The sequence below is a fragment of the Saccopteryx leptura genome, chromosome 4 (assembly GCF_036850995.1).
Source record: "Saccopteryx leptura isolate mSacLep1 chromosome 4, mSacLep1_pri_phased_curated, whole genome shotgun sequence".
In the NCBI taxonomy this organism is placed as follows: domain Eukaryota; kingdom Metazoa; phylum Chordata; class Mammalia; order Chiroptera; family Emballonuridae; genus Saccopteryx; species Saccopteryx leptura.
The window spans coordinates 120,004,724-120,022,431 of record NC_089506.1 but is presented as its reverse complement, the minus strand read 5'-3'; the positions used below and the strand labels follow the sequence as shown (position 1 = coordinate 120,022,431).

The 17,708-nt window shown below is 48.4% G+C and overlaps 1 protein-coding gene and 1 non-coding gene across 5 annotated transcripts in view; both read right to left on the bottom strand.

The window, feature by feature from the left end:
- The window catches only part of NUP85 (nucleoporin 85), a 58,725-nt gene extending 55,205 nt beyond the window's left edge, over nt 1–3,520 (bottom strand). For 2 of the 4 annotated variants that reach the window (XM_066381182.1, XM_066381183.1), the window contains exon 1: nt 3,232–3,520. In XM_066381182.1, the coding sequence (XP_066237279.1) occupies nt 3,232–3,264 (33 nt within the window). In that variant the 5' untranslated portion in view covers nt 3,265–3,520. The remainder of the gene's footprint in view (nt 1–3,231) is intronic. The other 2 variants (XM_066381181.1, XM_066381180.1) reach the window with 1 other exon arrangement.
- A 6,929-nt stretch (nt 3,521–10,449) lies between these two features.
- Nucleotides 10,450–10,525, bottom strand: TRNAV-GAC (transfer RNA valine (anticodon GAC)). Its single transcript has one exon. It is a non-coding gene; the product is annotated as a tRNA-Val (tRNA).
- Nucleotides 10,526–17,708: the final 7,183 nt, after the last annotated feature.

Below are 17,708 nucleotides of genomic sequence, written 5' to 3'. Positions count from 1 at the left end.
CAATGAACAACTAAGAAATGAAGAACTGACGCTTCTCATCTCTCTCCCCTTTTATCTGTTTGTCCCTCTCTCTGACTCTCACTGTCTCTGACAAAAAAAGCAAACTACTTAAGATTATTCTAGCCCTGGCTGGTTGGCTCAATGGATACTTTCAACCCAGCGTATGTACATCCCAGGTTCAATTCCCAGTCAGGGCACACAGGAGAAACTACCATCTTGTTCTCTTGCCCTCCCTCCCCTCACTCTCTCTCTTCCCCTCCAGCACCTGGTGGCTCGATTAATTGATTAGTTTTAGTGTCACCCCGGGCACTGAGGATAGCTTGGTTGAGCTTTGGCCCCAGACAGAGGTTGCCAAATGAGCCCTGGTCAGGGCGTATGCTAGAGTCTGTCTCTTTCTCCTCCTCTCACTTAAAAAAAAATTATTCTACTGACCTGTGGTGGCGCAGTGGATAAAGCATCGACCTGGAAATGCTGAGGTCGCCGGTTCAAAACCCTGGGTTTGCCTGGTCAAGGCACATATGGGAGTTGATGCTTCTAGCTCCTCCCCCCTTCTCTCTCTCTCTGTCTCTCTTTCTTCTCTAAAAATGAATAAATAAAATAAGAATAAAAAAAAATTATTCTAGCACTGGCCAAGCTGTTTACTGGTTAGCACATAGTTCCATAAGCCAATATTGCCAGTTGGATCCCTAGTCAGGGCACAAACAAGAATCAACCAAAGAATGCACAATTTAAGTGGAACAAGAAATGAATGTTTCCCTCTGTCTCTTTGTCCATCTCCCTCCCTCTAAAATCAATCAATCAATCAAAAATTATTATACTTTTTTTCTTTTTTAGGACGATGCTCTAAGCCAGTGGTTCTCAACCTGTGGGTCGCGACCCCGGCAGGGGTCAAACGACCAAAACACAGGGGTCACCTAAAGCCATCGCGACCCACAGGTTGAGAACCACTGCTCTAAGCAATTAAGCTACCTGGTCAGGGCAAGATTATTCTTTCTACTTTGAGTCTACTTAATTATCCTCAAATCTGCTACTTACTAATTGGCCTTCATGTTCCCTGATAATAGGAAGAGGCTGTGTGAAGAGCAGGCACAGCTGCCATGAAGGATAACTTAATGGTATTCAGGATTTTTCTTTTTTTTTTTTTTTACAGGGACAGAGAGAGAGTAAGAGAGATAGGGACAGACAGACAGAAACGGAGAGAGATGAAAAGCATCAATCATCAGTTTTTCGTTATGGCACCTTAGTTGTTTATTGATTGCCTTCTCATATGTGCCTTGACCAGGGGCCTTCAGCAGACCGAGTGACCCCTTGCTCGAGCCAGCGACCTTGGATCCAAGCTGGTGAGCTTTTTTTTTTTTTTTTTTTTTTTTCCTCAAGCCAGATGAGCTCGCGCTCAAGCTGGTGACCTCAGGGTCTCGAACCTGGGTCTTCCGCATCCCAGTCCAATGCTCTATCCACTGCACCACCGCCTGGTCAGGCGGTATTCAGGATTTTTCGACAGTCTCTTGAAGAGTGTGTTTACAGTATTCCCAAAATGCAGCTTAATGCTCAAATGCAGACATGACTGAGTTTGAACTTGCAGAGTTGAGGTTCAGATTCTAGACTATGGAGTTCTACCAAGGTAATGCACCTATGTGAGGTTGTGCCTACAAGGCCAACCAGTTTCCTACGTGGTTGCCCCAACATCAATATAGAGCTGGGTCATCACAAGTCAATCATCACTAATGGGATCAAAATAAAGCTTAGCCTGACCAGGCGGTTGCGCAGTGGATAGAACGTCAGACTGGGATGCAGAGGACCCAGTTCAAGACCTCGAGGTCGTCAGCTTGAGCGCGGGCTCATCTGGTTTGAGCAAGACTCACCAGCTTGGACCCAAGGTCGCTGGCTCGAGCAAGGGGTTACTCGGTCTGCTGAAGGCCTGCAGTCAAAGCACATATGAGAAAGCAATCAATGAACAACTAAGGTGTTGCAACGCGCAACAAAAAACTAATGATTGATGCTTCTAATCTCTCCGTTCCTGTCTGTCTCTGTCTATCCCTCTCTCTCTCTCTCTCCGTCTCTGTAAAAAAAAACACACACACAAAAAATAAAGCTTAGGTCGTCCTCTTTCTATTTGTAAATACATGGTTCATTATCATGGCTCAATATCAAAGCAGTGGCTTTACAGAGTAGCACTGGGAAGGTTCCCCCATCCAAAGTTTCTGACATAGTGGAGGAGGGGAAGTTTGAAAAAGTTTGTGATTCTCACACTCTAATTTTTCTTCCCTGCAAAACTGATATAGTTCTTGATATTTTATATTTAAAATATTTTATATTAAAACTTAATACTCTACAGTAGTAAATAAGCTTTATACAACACAACAACCCAAGTTAACTGTTACTTAAGATTTCAGGTCTTATATTGTCCAGTTAGCTTTGAAATGACCCGTTTTCAATTGTTTCGTCAGATACTGCTTTGCAATCTGATGGCTTTAGCTGAAAACCGTAGGCACCTCAACTTTCTAGAAAGCAAAAACACAAGGTCATGCCACCTGCAGTTTAATGGGGTTTACAGGTTGCCAGGAGCTAATAGGAGCAGAACAAGCCTATAAGGAGTAGAGATTTATGACCTAGTTAGGAAGTCAAGGAAGGCTTTCTAAGAAGCCGCTGGGGCTTGCATTTGAAAAACGGCAAGAATAAAGGGAATACCAGACTGGGGAAAAGGTGTCTCGTATCTAAAACATCACAGATCAGCCAACACTTGACATATTCTCTTGAGAGTCCAGATAAAATTGAAACCAAACAGCAATAAAAACAGAACTAGTCTCCCGAGAGAATAAATACGTTTAGTAAACATTCGGCAAGTATAGCACGACAAAACAGAGCCAGGCTCAACGGCGCTGCGATGTGAAGCTCAATTCGGCGGGAAGAAAAAAGCCCCAATTACTCTGCTTAGGCCGAGCGCGCTCATAAAGAGCGTCAGCCCAACGGGAAAGCGAGGGAAGCAGGAAGGCGGCAAGACAAGTCAAGGAGAGAGACAGAGTCAGACCTGTGAGGCCAGGTATTCTGAGTATACAAAGCAGCAGAAACCCTGCGACCACTGCAATCCTAACACGACCACCTAATGAATGTGACTTCCGGACAAGGGCAATTGAGCTGAAAGAAGGGGGCAGCCGCCCCGCGGGCGGCAGGGAGGTAGACAAGCCTGCAGCGACAAAGCACACTCAATCCTTGGACGTGGGGCACCCTTACAGTGACTGTCGGCTCCCCATCAAGCTCCTCCATAGCGCCGCGCCTCAGCTGCTTGGAACTCGCAAGGCCTCCAAAGCTCCTGGGCCTAGACCTCAGAGACCGCTGCGACAAAGGGCCCCGACCGACCGACTCTTGTAATGCCTGCAGCTCCAAATCCCCAACATTGCAGGGGCCTCTCCTCTTGGCAACGACCACCTCTCTGTGGCAGTCTATACGTGTCCTTCATCCCTGGCCTCGACAACACAAAAGGGAAAACAGCGCCAGGTACGGTCTCTCCTCAAAGTAACCTCCCGCCAGATCAGGCGCTGCCGCGGACAGCCCCAGACCGGTCCAGGAAAAGGCCTCCGAAGACGGCGGGAGCAGTGACAGTACGGTTGCGCGTGCGCAGACTGGACGCAAAAACTGGACGCACAGGTCCTAGCCTGACCTGTGGTGACGCAGTGATTAAAGCGCCGACCTGGAACACTGGGGTTTCCAGTTCAAAACCCTGGGCTTGCCTGGTCAAGGCACATGTGGGAGTTGATGCTTCCTTCTCTCTCTCTCTCTCTCTCTCTCTCTCTCTCTCTCTCTCTCTCTCTCCCTCTCCCTCTCCCCCCTCACTAGAATGAATAAATAAAAAGATTAGCCTGACCACGCGGTGGCGCAGTGGATAGTGTCGGACTGGGATGCGGAGGACCCAGACTCGAGACCCCGAGGTCATCAGCTTGAGCGCGGGCTCATCTGGTTTGAGCGAAAGCTCACGGGCTTGGACTCAAGGTCACTGGCTTGAGCAAGGGGTTACTCAGTCTGCTGAAGGCCCACGGTCAAGGCACAAATGAGAAAGCAATCAATGAACAACTAAGGTGTCTCAATACGCAACGAAAAACTAATGATTGATGCTTCTCATCTCTCCGTTCCTGTCTGTCTGTCCCTGTCTAGCCCTCTCTCTGACTCTCTCTCTGTCTCTGTAAAAAAAAAAAAAAAATTTAATTAATTAAAAAAAAAAAAGCCGCTTCCCCGAGGGGTGTCGAGGGCAAGGGAGCCCATTCCCTGGCCCCATTGGCCAATCAGGCTTCTGTACAAAGGTAGTAGCTGCCAACTCCCACCCCAAAACGCTCAAGAAGCATGCAGACAAAATTGATGCAACTGAGCCCTGGCCGGGTTGCTCAGTTGGGAGGATAATCCCGACAACGAAGGAGGCTGTAGTTCGCCTGACCAGGCGGTGGCACAGTCTGGGATGCAGAGAACTCAGGTTCGAGACCTCAAGCTCACCAGCTTGAGCGCGGGCTCATCTGGTTTGAGGAAAAAGCTCACCAGCTTGAATGCAAGGTCGCTGGCTCCAGCAAGGGGTTATTCGGTCTGCTGAAGGCCCGCAGTCAAGGCACATATGAGAAAGCACTCAATGAACAACTAAGGAGTCCCAATGAAAACCTGATGATTGATGCTTCTCATCTCTCTCCCTCCCTGTCTCTCCCTCTCTCTGACTCACTCTCTGTCTCTGTAAAAAATAAATAAATAAATAAAAGAAGGCTGCAACTCGATCCCACAATCAGGGAAGCCTTGGTTTTTTTAATGAAAAACTTAAAAGTGCTCCAGTAATTTAAAGGAGTTACTTATTTTGTAAATGCCGTATTTTCAAATACATACCATACAAGGAAGAAAATAATATTGAGTCTAAATTCCCAAATAAGCAATTTTTAAAAAACTAACTGAAGATAATCGAAATTTAAAAGTAAGCCTTGGGGCCTGACCTGTGGTGGCGCAGTGGATAAAGTGTCAACCTGGAAATGCTGAGGTCACTGGTTCGAAACCCTGGGCTTGCCTGGTCAAGGCACATATGGGAGTTGATGCTTCCAGCTCCTCCCCACCTTCTCTCTCTGTCTCTCCTCTCTCTCTCCCTCTGTCTCTCTCTTTCCCTTTCTCTCTCCTCTCTAAAATGAATTTTAAAAAATGTTTTAAAAAAAGAAATATTTAAAATAAATAAAAGTAAGCCTTGGGGAACAGGGCCTAAAAATGTGGCAGCTTTTATTTAAGAAAACTTTGATCTGAAAACGACATTTTCAGTAGTTTAGCTGGGGAAACTGTTCTTTCCCTGAAATACCTATTTGAATTGGTGGAAATAAGATGTCTTGGAATAGTTAGGAAAATCTTGTCACCCAAATAGTTTGATCTTTGGAGGTACAAATTGTTAAGGAAGGAAAATCTGTGGCTATAATAATTTCATCCAAATCCTTGTCTTAAGACAGCTATTCATACGGTGAAATCTAATGTAATGTGCACACTCCACAGTTCTGCCATTTGTCTTGCTGCATTTTTGAAATATTTCAGTCTAACTGATCTGAGTGTTTCTGACACCAATAGTGGATATATGAAGTATAAGAAATTTTACATTCAAACTAAAGTACTGCAACTACAAGTTGATGCTTCTCATTTCCTTCCCTTTCTGTCTCTTTCTCTGTGTCTCTCTCGCTAAAAAAAGAAAAAGAGCCTGACTGGCCCTGGCCAGTTGGTTCAGTGGTAGAGCGTCGGCCTGTCGTGCAGGAGTCCCAGGTTCGATTCCCGGCCAGGGCACACCAGAGAAGCATCCATCTGCTTCTCCACCCCTCCCCCTCTCCTTCTTCTCTGTCCCTCTCTTCCCCTCCCGCATCCAAGGCTCCATTGGAGCAAAGTTGGCCCCGGGCGCTGAGGATGCCTCCATGGCCTCTGCCTCAGGCGCCTAGAATGGCTCTGGTTGCAACAGAGTGAAGCCCCAGATGGGCAGAGCATCGCCCCCTGGTGGACATGCTGGGTGGATCCTGGTCGGGCACATCCGGGAATCTGTCTGACTGCCTCCCCATTGCCAACTTCAGAAAAATACAAAAAAAAAAAAAAAAAAAAAAAAAAAGAGCCTGACCAGGCAGTGCCGAGTGGATAGAGCATTGGATTGGGATGCAGTGGACCCAGGTCTCCGGCTTGAGGGCAGGCTCACCAGCTTGAGGAGGGGAAATGTCGCTAGCTTGAGCATGGGATCATAGACATGACCCCATGGTCGCTGGCTTGAAGCCCAAGGTCTCTGGCTTGAGACCAAGGTCGCTGGCTTAAGCAAGGTATCACTTGCTCTGCTGTTGGGAACCCTCCCCACCCCCATCAAGGCACATATGAGAAACCCGCAATCAATGAACAACTAAGGTGCCACAACGAAGAATTTATGCTTTTCATCTCTCTCCCTTCCTGTCTGTCTGTCCCTCTCTCTGTCTCTGTCACACACACACAAAAAAAGATATTTTATTCCCAAGACCTGTGGTAGCACAGTAGATAAGACGTTGACCTGGAATGCTGAGGTCTCTGGTTTGAAGCCCTGGGCTCAAAGGCACATAGAAGAAGCAACCATGAGTTCCCTCTTCTCCACCTTGCTTTTCTCTTTTTCTTCCTTTCCCTCTAAAATCAATTTTTTTTTTTCAGTGAGAGGAGGGGAGGCAGAGACAGATTCCCACAGGTGCCCCAACCAGATCCACTCACCAAGCCCACTAGGGGGTGATGCTCCATTGCTTGGCAAGTGAGCCCTTCTTAGCACCTAAGGTGGAAGCCACCAGGATGGCTATCCTCAGTGCCCAGGGCCAACTAACTCCAATCAAGCCATGGCTGTGGGAGGAGAAAAGAGAGAGAGAGAGAGAGAAAGAGAGAGAGAAGCAAGTGGGGGAGGGGTGGAGAAGCAGATGGGCATTTCTGTGTGCCCTAACTGGGAATCTAACCTGGGACATCCACACACCAAGCTGATGCTTCACCACTGAGCCAACCAACCAGGGCCTCTAAAATCATTTTTTTTAATTTATTGATTTTAGAGAGAGAGGAATGGAGAGAGGGAGAGACAGAAATATTGATCTATTCCTGTATGTGTCCTGATTGGGGGGGGGTGTTAAACCTGCAACCTTTGTGTGTCAGGATGACACTCTAACCGACCAAGCTATCTACCAGGACTAAGATATTGTATTCTTTTTTTTTTAAGATTTTATTTATTCACTTGAGAGAGAAAGAAGAGGGGAGGAACAGGAAGCATCAACTCCCATATATGCCTTAACCAGGCAACCCTGGGATTTTGAACTGGTGACTTCAGTGTTCCAGGTGACTGCGCCACCACAGGTCAGGCATATTTTGTGTGTGTGTGTGTGTGTGTGTGTGTGTGTGTGTGTGTGTGTGTGACAGAGAGTGACAGAGAGAGGGACAGACAGGTACAGACAGACAGGAAGGGAGGTAAATGAAAAGCATCAGTTCTTTGTTGTGGCTCCTTAGTTGTTCATTGATTGCTTTCTCGTATGTACCCTGACCGGGGAGCTACAATAGAGCAAGTGAACCCTTGCTCAAGCCTTGGATTCAAGCCAGAGACCTTGGGCTTCAAGCCAGCGATCACGGGGTCATGTTTATGATCCACGCGAAGGCAGCAACCTCGGGGTTTTATAGGCTTTTTTAAAATTTTTATTTATTTATTTTTTACAGAGACAGAGTCAGAGAGAGGGATAGACAAGGACAGACAGACAGGAACAAAGAGAGATGAGACGCATCAATCATTAGTTTTGTTGTTTTTTGGGGGGGGGGGGGTTTGTGCTCTTTTGAAGGTTAATATACCCTTTGACGGGTATTCTAGTATTTTTTTTAATTTTTATTTATTAATTTTTTAGAGAAGAGAGAGAGAGAGAGAATTGGGGGAGGAGCAGGAAGCATCAACTCCCATATGTGCCTTGACCGGGCAGGTCCAGGGTTTTGAACCGGCAACCTCAGCATTCCAGGTCGACACTTTATCCACTGCTCCACCACAGGTCAGGCCAATCATTAGTTTTTCATTGCGCGTTGCAACAACTTAGTTGTTCATTGATTGCTTTCTCATACGTGCCTTGACCACGGGCCTTCAGCAGACCGAGTAACCCCTTGCTGGAGCCAGTGACCTTGGGCTCAAGCTGATGAGCTTTTGCTCAAACCAGATGAGCCCGCGCTCAAGCTGGCGACCTCGGGGTCTTGAACCTGGGTCCTCTGCATCCCAGTCCGACGCTCTATCCACTGTGCCACCACCTGGTCAAGCCACCTCAGGGTTTTTAAACTGGGTCCTCTGCATCCCAGTTTGATGTTCTGTGTCCCAGTTTGACACTCGATCCACTGTGCCACTGTCTGGTCAGGCAGGCATATTTTATTATTATTATTATTTTTTTGTATTTTTCTGAAGTGAGAAGCAGGGAGGCAGAGAGACAGACTCCTGCATGCGCCCCACCGAGATCCACCTGGCATGCCAACTAGGGGGCGATACTCTGCCCATCTGGGCCGTTGTTCCATTACAACTGGAGCCATTCTAGCGCCTGAGGTGGAGGCCATGGAGCCATCCTTAGCACCTGGGCCAACTTTGCTCTAATGGAGCCTTGGCTGCAGGAGGGGAAGAGAGAGTCAGAGAGGAAGGAGAGGGGGAGGGGTGGAGAAGCAGATGGGCGCTTCTCCTGTGTTCCCTGGCCTGGAATTGAACCTAGGACTTCCACAAGCCATGCCGACGCTCTACCACTAAGCCAACCAGCCAAGGCCATATTTTATTCTTTTAAAATTTTTTTATTTCTTTATTCAGTTTAGAGAAGAGAGACAGAGAGATAGAAAGAGAAAGAGAGAGAAGGGGGGCAAGAAGCAGGAAGCATCAACTCCCACACGTGCCCTGACCAGGCAAGGCCAGGGTTTTGAACCAGTGACCTCAGCATTCCAGGTCGATGCTTGATCCACTGCGCCACCACAGGTCAGGCCATATTTTATTCTTTTAAAAATGTTTCAATGCCCTGGCTGAGTAGCTCAGTTAGAACATTGATCCAAACATGAAGATTGTGGGTATGATCCCCAGTGAGGACACATACAAAAATCAACCAGTGAGCCTGACCTGACAGTGGCACAGTGAATAGTGCATCTAGCTGAGACACAGAGGATCCAATTTCAGCACCTTAGTTGTTCAGTGATTGCTTTCTCATATGTGCCTTGACTGGGGGGCCATAGCAGAGCGAATGACCCCTTGCTCAAGCACAGCAACCTTGGGCTTCAAGCCAGCAACCTTTGAGCTCAAGCCAGCGACAATGGGTTCATGTCTATGATTCCACACTCAAGCCAGTGACCCCTTATTCAAGCTGGTAAGCCTGTGCTCAAGCCAGATGAGCCTGTGCTCAAGCCAGTGACCTTGGGATTTCGAATCTGGGTCCTCTGATCCCAATCTGACGCTCTAACTACTGTGCCACTGCCTGGTCGGTCAGAAACATTAATTTGTTGTTCCACTTATTTATACATTCATTAATTAATTCTTGCATATTCCCTAACTGGGAATCAAACCCTCAACCTTAGCGTATGATGTTCTAATCAACTGAGCTATCTAGCCACGACAATGAACTCTTATTTATTTATTTATTTAATATTTTATTCATAGAGAGAAGAAAAAGAGAGAGAGAGAGAGAGAGAGAAAGGGGAGGAGCAGGAAGCATCAACTCCCATATGTGCCTTGACTAGGCAAGCCTGAGGTTTCGAACCAGTGACCTCAGTGTTCCAGATCACCTCCTAATCCACTGCACCACCACAGGCCAGGCAACTCTTTTTTTTTTTTTAATTATTTATTTTAGAGAGAGGATTGGAGAAAAAGAACAGAAACATCAATCTGTTTCATTATGTTCCCAGACCAGGGATCAAACCAGCAACCTCTGTGCTTCAGGACAACAACCTAACCAAGTGAGCTATCCAGCCAGGATGGGAAATTTCTATCTTTGCAATTTTTTTTTTTTCCTGGAAATTGGAGACTCTCAGTATACAGTTTTAGTAGATCCCCTAGGCTCAGCTCACAGAATTCCAGTTAGTCATTGAATATGTATTGCTGACATATTTGAATATGCTTAACTAGTTTTTATAGAAACTCCTCCATTGCCTGAAGGTAACTTTTTTTTTTTTTTGTATTTTTTTCTGAAGCTGGAAACGGGGAGAGACAGTCAGACAGACTCCCGCATGCGCCCGACCGGGATCCACCCGGCACGCCCACCAGGGGGCGACGCTCTGCCCACCAGGGGGCGATGCTCTGCCCCTCCGGGGCATCGCTCTGCCGCGACCAGAGCCACTCTAGCGCCTGGGGCAGAGGCCAAGGAGCCATCCCCAGCGCCCGGGCCATCTTTGCTCCAATGGAGCCTCCGCTGCGGGAGGGGAAGAGAGAGACAGAGAGGAAGGAGAGGGGGAGGGGTGGAGAAGCAGATGGGCGCTTCTCCTGTGTGCCCTGGCCGGGAATCGAACCCAGGACTTCTGCACGTCAGGCCGACGCTCTACCACTGAGCCAACCGGCCAGGGCCGAGGGGCCATTTTTGTTCTTCGTTTGCCTGAGAAGAGGTTTTCCCCTGCCTATGTGCTTGCCCGCCATTGTCAGACTTTATTAAATGGAATGGCCTGATGCTTTCTGGCTCCGCAGTTTCTCTACCGTCTGCCCGAATCCAATGTGAACCTGCTTGGCCTCAGCCACTGGTAGTACAGTGACAGGTGTGTCGAACAATATATCCCCTCTCCAAAGTTATGCTAAATATCAAAGTTACCTTCAGGCAGCCCTGGCCGGTTGGCTCAGCGGTAGTGCGTCGGCCTGGCGTGCGGGGGACCGGGGTTCGATTCCCGGCCAGGGCACATAGGAGAAGCACCCATCTGCTTCTCCACCCCTCCCCCTCTCCTTCCTCTCTGTCTCTCTCTTCCCCTCTCGCAGCCAAGGCTCCACTGGAGCAAAGATGGCCCGGGCGCTGGGGATGGCTCCTTGGCCTCTGCCCCAGGCGCTAGAGTGGCTCTGGTCGCAACAGAGCAACGCCCCGGAGGGGCAGAGCATTGCCCCCTGGTGGGCAGAGCGTCACCCCCTAGTGGGCGTGCCGGGTGGATCCCGGTCGGGCAGATGCAGGGGGAGTCTGTCTGACTGTCTCTCCCCGTTTCCGGCTTCAGAAAAATACAGGAAAAAAAATGGCCCCTCACACTGATGGGCAGGCAATCCACAATCCCCCATCTTTTTTGAGTCAAGCACCCATAGCCTTATATAGGCCATGCACACGTGCTGCTGCCAGGTGCTTACGCACTAATCAAGCAAAGTGCTTGCAAATGGTACACCAGCGAGCAAGCCTAACACAGCTGCTCCACAGTCACCTAGAATCTAATGACTAAACAAGCATTTGATTACTGTAAGTCCCCACATATTAACTACGGTAAGGTTTTTTGTTTTGGGTGTTTTTTGGGTTTTGTTTTTGTAATGAGGATAAGTTTAACGTGACATATTCCTCTTCAATGGTTCTTCAGTCCTACAAGGTTGGGAAGGTGTGTGATGGCAACAGAGACCTGGGTTTAAGACAGTAAGAACAGCATTTCTTCTTCTTTCTACAGTACCTAGCACAGCACCCAGCATGTTCATTCCCTGGCATACAGTAGGAGCTCAATTAACACTACCTGCCATCTATGTGATACTGGGTAAGTTACTTAACTCCTTTGAGCCTCAGTAGCAAATAAATACTACACTCACTTATAAGGGTTTGTATGAGGAGAAACTGAGCTAATATCAGGAAAGCCCCACATAGTGCCTGACACATAGCAGTTGCTTTTCTTCCCATTTCACTTTTTTTTTTTAGCGACAGAGACAGAGAAAGAGCGAGAGAGAGGGACAGATAGGTACAGACAGGTAGGAAAGGAGAAAGATAAGCAGCATCAATTGTTTGTTGTGGCTTTTTAGTTCATTGATTGTTTTCTCATATATGCCTTGACCAGGGGACTCCAGCAGAGCGAGTAACCCCTTGCTCAAGCCAGTGACCTTGGGCTTCAAGCCAGTGACCTTTGGGCTCAAGCCAGTAACCTTTGGGCTCAAGCCAGCAACTATGGGGTCATATCTATGATCCCAAGCTCAAGCCAGCGACCCCACACTCAAGCTGGTGACCTCGGGGTTTTGAACCTGGCTCCTCTGCGTCCCAGCCCAATACTCCATCCACTGTGCCACTGCCTGGTCAGGCCCCTTTCACTTCTTGTGTATTTCCTACATAACCCCCCCCCCATCACACCAAATTATATTATTTGAGTTAGGGACTTTGTCTGCTCTTCTTTGCCTCCCCATTGCCTAGCTCAGAACATTTGCATAGTGATAGTTTCAATTTATTCATGCATTCAGTGAATCTTTGAACACCTATGTTGGTCAAATAAATTGTAAATATAAGGTATATGTTTGCTCGCTTATAGTTTGCATTGGGTGTGGGAGAGAGGCTGTAAGCTGGCAAGGTCCTTATAGCCTAAGGCTTAGTTTTAAGACTAAGCCTTTCCCATCTTTTTTTTTTTTTTTTTGTATTTTTGTATTTTTCTGAAGTTGGAAACGGGGAGGCAGTCAGACAGACTCCTGCATGCGCCTGAAACAGGATCCACCCGGCACGCCCACCAGGGGGCGATGCTCTGCCCATCTGGGGCTTCACTCTGTTGCAACCAGAGCCATTCTAGCGCCTGAAGCAGAGGCCATAGAGCCATCCTCAGCACCCCGGCCATCTTTGCTCCAATGGAGCCTTGGCTGCGGGAGGGGAAGAGAGAGACAGAGAGGAAGGAGAGGGGGAGGGGTGGAGAAGCAGATGGGCGCTTCTTCTGTGTGCCCTGGCCAGGAATCGAACCCGGGACTCCTGCATGCCAGGCCGACGCTCTACCACTGAGCCAACCGGCCAGGGCCCTTTCCCACCTTTTAATACTAAGATTTTTCAAAACTAAGCTTTTCCTCCAACTCTGACTGTTGCATGATGTGAGGTGGTGCACTCTTATGAGGAATCCCATTTATGCCTTAGATAAGTAGCCTTGTATCAGAGACTTCCTTATTTGTATATTGGCTTAAAAGCTTTAATTTGTACACTAAAAAATAAGGCAGACCAAGGGCTCTCTCTCTCAGTTCCTGCCATCAGCATTGCAGAGGAGAGACAGCCAAGATAGTGGAGTGCTGAAGGAGAAGCCAGTTTGTGCAGAGTTTGTGCAAAGAGAAGGAGATGGGGAACAGAGGTGAATAAGGCTGGTGAGCTAGAAACCTTTGATTCTTGGAATACTCAGATGAGTCAGTGGCTTTGGGAGTCCTGAATGGAAAGGGAAGTGTTTTTCCACTGTGTATTTTCTCACCTGCCGGGCGCGACCTAGGATTAAAGGTAATGGCCCACCAGTTCTTGGCTCCATTCAATCTGTCCAAATCAAATGCGAACCTGCACGGGCCCGGCAGCTGTGATAGTAGCCATGGCTTCTGGCTCTACAATCTACAAAAGACAAAAGTTTAGAGTTGAGAGAGAGCAGGTCTATTTAGGAATCCAAGTAATTGAATATGACCAAAGAAGCAGAGGCTTCCCCAGGAAGAAATGATGAGAAAGAGCTACAGTGGTTAACCTGGATTAGCTCTTAAAGGGTTTTGTAGGTATTTATTTATTTATTTATTTATTTTCATTTTTCTGAAGCTGGAAACAGGGAGAGACAGTCAGACAGACTCCCGCATGCGCCCGACCGGGATCCACCCGGCACGCCCACCAGGGGCGACGCTCTGCCCCCCAGGGGGCGATGCTCTGCCCATCCTGGGCGTCGCCATATTGCGACCAGAGCCACTCTAGCGCCTGAGGCAGAGGCCACAGAGCCATCCCCAGCGCCCGGGCCATCTTTGCTCCAATGGAGCCTTGGCTGCGGGAGGGGAAGAGAGAGACAGAGAGGAAAGCGCGGCGGAGGGGTGGAGAAGCAAATGGGCGCTTCTCCTATGTGCCCTGGCCGGGAATCGAACCCGGGTCCTCCGCACGCTAGGCCGATGCTCTACCGCTGACCCAACCGGCCAGGGCTATTTATTTATTTTTATAAATAAATTTTTATTAATTTTAATGGGGTGACATCAATAAATCAGGGTACATATATTCAAAGAAAACATATCCAGGTTATCCTGTCATTCAATTCTGTTGCATACCCATCACCCAAGGTCAGATTGTCCTCTGTCACCTTCTATCTAGTTCTCTCCGTGCCCCTCCCCCCCTCCCCCTCCTCCCTTTCCCCCCCCCCCCCCCGCCTCCAGTAACCACCACACTCTTGTCCATGTCTGTAGGTCTTTATCTAATAAGCCATAGTTTGACACTGAATCGGAGTGGCAGAAAGTTATTGTTTTTTGTTTTAGAACAGTTTGTAGTTCTCAGACTTTAGTGTGGTTAAGAATCATCTGGGAGCCCTGGCCGGTTGGCTCAGCGGTAGAGCGTCGGCCTGGCGTGCGGGGAACCCGGGTTCGATTCCCAGCCAGGGCACATAGGAGAAGCGCCCATTTGCTTCTCCACTCCTCCTCCCCCCCCCCCCCCGCTCCTTCCTCTCTGTCTCTCTCTTCCCCTCCTGCAGCCAAGGCTCCATTGGAGCAAAGATGGCCCGGGCGCTGGGGATGGCTCCTTGGCCTCTGCCCCAGGTGCTAGAGTGGCTCTGGTAGCGGCAGAGCGACGCCCAGGAGGGGCAGAGCATCGCCCCCTGGTGGGCAGAGCCTCGCCCCTGGTGGGCGTGCAGGGTGGATCCCGGTTGGGCCCATGCGGGAGTCTGTCTGTCTCTCCCCTTTTCCAGCTTCAGAAAAATACAAAAAAAAAAAAAAAAAAAAAAAGAATCATCTGGGAGCCTGATGTACAATGGGTAGAATGTCAACCTGGAATGCTGAGGTTGCCAGTTTGAAACTTTGCCTGGTATGTACCTTGCCTGGTCAAGGTACATATGAGAAGCAATAACTATGAGTTGATGCTTCCTGCTCCTCCCTTACCACCTTTCTTTCTCTCTCCTCTATCTAAAATCAATAAATAAAATCTTTAAAAAAAATCATCAGGGAAGCTTGTCAAAAAGGAAGGATCCCAGCCTGACCAGGTGGTAGCACAGTGGATAGAGCATTGGACTGGGATGCAGAGGACCCAGGTTCGAGACCCCAAGGTCACCGAATTGAGCACGGGCTCACCAGCTTGAGTGAGGGGTCGCTGGCTTGAGCAAGGGGTCACTGGCTTGAGCATGGGATCACAGACATGACCCCATGGTCTCTGGCTTGAGCCCAAAGGTAGCTGGATTAAAGCCCAAGGTTGCTGGCTTGTGCAAGGGGTCACTCGCTCTGCTTGTAGCCCCAGGGTCAAGGCACATATGAGAAAGCAATCAATGAACAACTAAGGTGCTGCAATGAAGAATTGATGCTTCTCATCTCTCTCCCTTCCTGTCTGTGTGTCCCTATCTGTCCCTCTCTTTGACTCTGTAAAGAGAAAAGAAAAAAAAAAAGGAGGGCTCCTAGCTTGACCAGGTGGTGGCGCAGTGGATAGAGCGTCGGACTGGGATGCGGAAGGACCCAGGTTCGAGACCTCGAGGTCGCCAGCTTGAGTGCGGGCTCATCTGGTTTGAGCAAAGCTCACCAGCTTGGACCCAAGGTTGCTGGCTCGAGCAAGGGGTTACTTGGTCTGCTGAAGGCCTGTGGTCAAGGCACATATGAGAAAGCAATCAATAAACAACTAAGGTGTCGCAACAAAAAACTAATGATCGATGCTTCTCATCTCTCTCCGTTCCTGTCTGTCTGTCCCTGTCTATCCCTCTCTCTGACTCTTTCTCTGTCCTTGTAAAAAAATAAAAATAAAATAATTAAAAAAAAAAAAAAGGAGGGCTCCTAGAGCCACACTGCCCAAGAACATGCATTAAATCAGCACTCTAGTTGATTCTGATTCCCTAAATTATTCAGGTAGAAGTGAAACTTATCTTTTTTTTTTTTTTTTACAGGAACAGAGAGAGAGTCAGAGAGAGGGATAGATAGGGACAGACAGACAGGAATGGAGAGAGATGAGAAGCATCAATCATCAGTTTTTCATAGGGACTCCTTAGTTGTTCATTGATTGCTTTCTCATATGTGCCTTGACCGCGGACCTTCAGCAGACTGAGTAACCCCTTGCTGGAGCCAGTGACCTTGGGCTCAAACTGGTGAGCTTTGCTCAAACCAGATGAGCCCGCGCTCAAGCTGGCGACCTTGGGGTCTCGAATCTGGGTCCTTCCGCGTCCCAGTCCGACGCTCTATCCACTGCGCCTCCACCTGATCAGGCTAGTGGGACTTATCTTAAAACAAAAAGACCAGTTATGGCCCTGGCCAGTTGGCTCAGCGGTAGAGCGTCGGCCTGGCATGCGGGGGACCCGGGTTCGATCCCCGGCCAGGGCACATAGGAGAAGCGCCCATTTGCTTCTCCACCCCCCCCCTCCTCTCTGTCTCTCTCTTCCCCTCCTGCAGCCAAGGCTCCATTGGAGCAAAAGATGGCCCGGGCGCTGGGGATGGCTCCTTGGCCTCTGCCCCAGGCGCTAGAGTGGCTCTGGTCGCGGCAGAGCGATGCCCCGGAGGGGCAGAGCATCGCCCCCTGGTGGGCAGAGCTTTGTGCCGGGTGGATCCCGGTTGGGCTCATGCGGGAGTCTGTCTGACTGTCTCTCCCCATTTCCAGCTTCAGAAAAAAATACCAAAAAAAAAAAAAAAAAAAAAAAGACCAGTTAGGAGGTTATTGCAGTAGCCCGGACTTGAATTTAGGCTTCCCCTGATGAATCTACCTTTCTTGGCTTGTCTTACATCTAAGGCTTTAAGCCTCCTCTTTCCTATATTGGGCCAGCAGGAAACCCAATAAAGGCTGCCTAACCCAGAGACTGGACAGAGGCTGAAGAAAAGGAGACATATTTGGTAGGTATTAGAAGGCAGAATAGACAGGACTTGGAGGTGAATTTTATAGGGAGTGTGTGAAAGAGAAGAGTCAAGGATGACCCCTTTCTAGGTTGGAGCAATGTTGTAATGGTGTGCCATTCACTGAATTGGGAACCATGAAGAGGGCAGGTTGGAGAAGGTAATGTGACGACTTTTAGTTGAGATTTGCTGAGTTTGAGGTGCATCTGGGATATCCACGTAGAGATGTTCAGAAGTCAGTTGGATTTGTAGGTTGGAAGTTCAGAGAAAGGTCTGGACTAGAAATAGAGATTTGAGAATCATTAACAACTAGATGGTAATAGAAGGGGTGAAATCATCGCAGGTGAGAGAATAGAATAAGAGAAAGGGTCTAGAACAAAACCCAAGGAACATCTAAGGGAAGGGTTGAAAAGAAGAAAAAAATTCAAAGGGGTCAAGGATAGACCAGAGTCACAGTCCAAAGTCACAGGGAGAGAGTTCAAGAGGAGTGACAAACTGGCAAGCATACTGGATTTAGGAGCGGTTGCTTGACCTTGTAGAGAGCAGTTTTCTTGGAGCTCCCAGGAGAACACCATATTGCAGTGAATTGAGGAGTAAGTGGGAGGTGAGGGAGTGCAGACAGTTGGCATGGACATTTTTTAAAGATGTTGGCCAGGAATGGAGAGAGATACAGTGGTAACTTACAACTGAAATAGAATTGGGTCTTTTTCTATGCTGATGGAGGAGTGGAAGAAAATACAGGGACAAAGGAAATAATAAAAACCAACTGAGGCCCTGGCCAGTTGGCTCAGTGATAGAGCAGCAACCTGGCATGTGGAACTCC